General features: G+C 58.8%; 1 protein-coding gene across 1 annotated transcript in view; it reads right to left on the bottom strand.

Moving 5' to 3' along the window:
• TIAM1 (T-cell lymphoma invasion and metastasis 1) overlaps window positions 1-835 on the bottom strand; it is a 112,631-nt gene that overhangs the window by 55,958 nt on the left and 55,838 nt on the right. The window contains 1 exon segment of the mRNA XM_017727076.1: window positions 682-835. Within this exon segment, the coding sequence (XP_017582565.1) occupies window positions 682-835 (154 nt within the window).

The following is an 835-nucleotide window of genomic DNA, read 5'->3' as shown; positions in this document are numbered from 1 at the left end:
GAGCGCATGCCTAGCAGGAACTGCAACAAACCAGGGAGAAGAGAGTCTGTGGCCCAGGAGGCCGAGGAGGAAGCAGGGCAGCTGGCTGCCCACCACAGGGTGGGTGACACAGCCAGAGCCACATGTCAGCCTTGATGACCAACCACGGCTTCCTGTCCCCTGCAGATATGCTGCAACCCTGAGTATTTATACTCATGAAGCACCTCTCGGGGAAAGAGAGGTACAGGAGGGACGCTGAGCATGGCAGAGCCCCTGTGTGAACACGAGCCACTGTCACCACCAACAGCCTCCCACCATCACATGCCTGTGGCTGCACAGGGGTACTCAGCTGTCAGCAAGCCATGGACACGCTTCTCCAAGGAACACCCAGTGCCCAGGGAAGCCACCCTGGGTGCTGCCAGCAGGGCTCAAAGCAAGGTATGAACCCCACTGCTGTGCCTTGGACTACACACGTGCCATCACTGAGCACATCAGCAACTGCCACATAAAACCTCTGAAAAACAGCAGGGCCCCTTCCCCAAGCTTCATGTGAACAATACTGAAGTTCACAGCAGCTTCTGTTACAAGTCCAGGCCCCTGGTTTCGCCACCCCACTGAACATACCCCTGCCCACTTCCTCTGTACCCTGCAGGGACACCCAGTGTGCCCACCTGGACACAGCCCTGCCCGGTTCCTCTGTACCTTTCAGGGACACCCAGTAGTGCTTCCACTTCCTGCGTGTGGCTGATTCCACCTTCTTGTTCTTCTTGTGCACCAGGAAGTTTTTGACGGCCAGGGCGCTGGCCTTGCGCACGGTGCCCTGCGCGGCCGTCAGCAGGATGTCGGACTGCCCGGG

This window comes from Corvus brachyrhynchos, unplaced genomic scaffold (assembly GCF_000691975.1).
Source record: "Corvus brachyrhynchos isolate BGI_N302 unplaced genomic scaffold, ASM69197v1 scaffold412, whole genome shotgun sequence".
Classification (NCBI taxonomy): Eukaryota; Metazoa; Chordata; class Aves; order Passeriformes; family Corvidae; genus Corvus; species Corvus brachyrhynchos.
The sequence above is the reverse complement of the archived record's forward strand: the minus strand, read 5'-3'. Positions and strand labels throughout refer to the sequence as shown.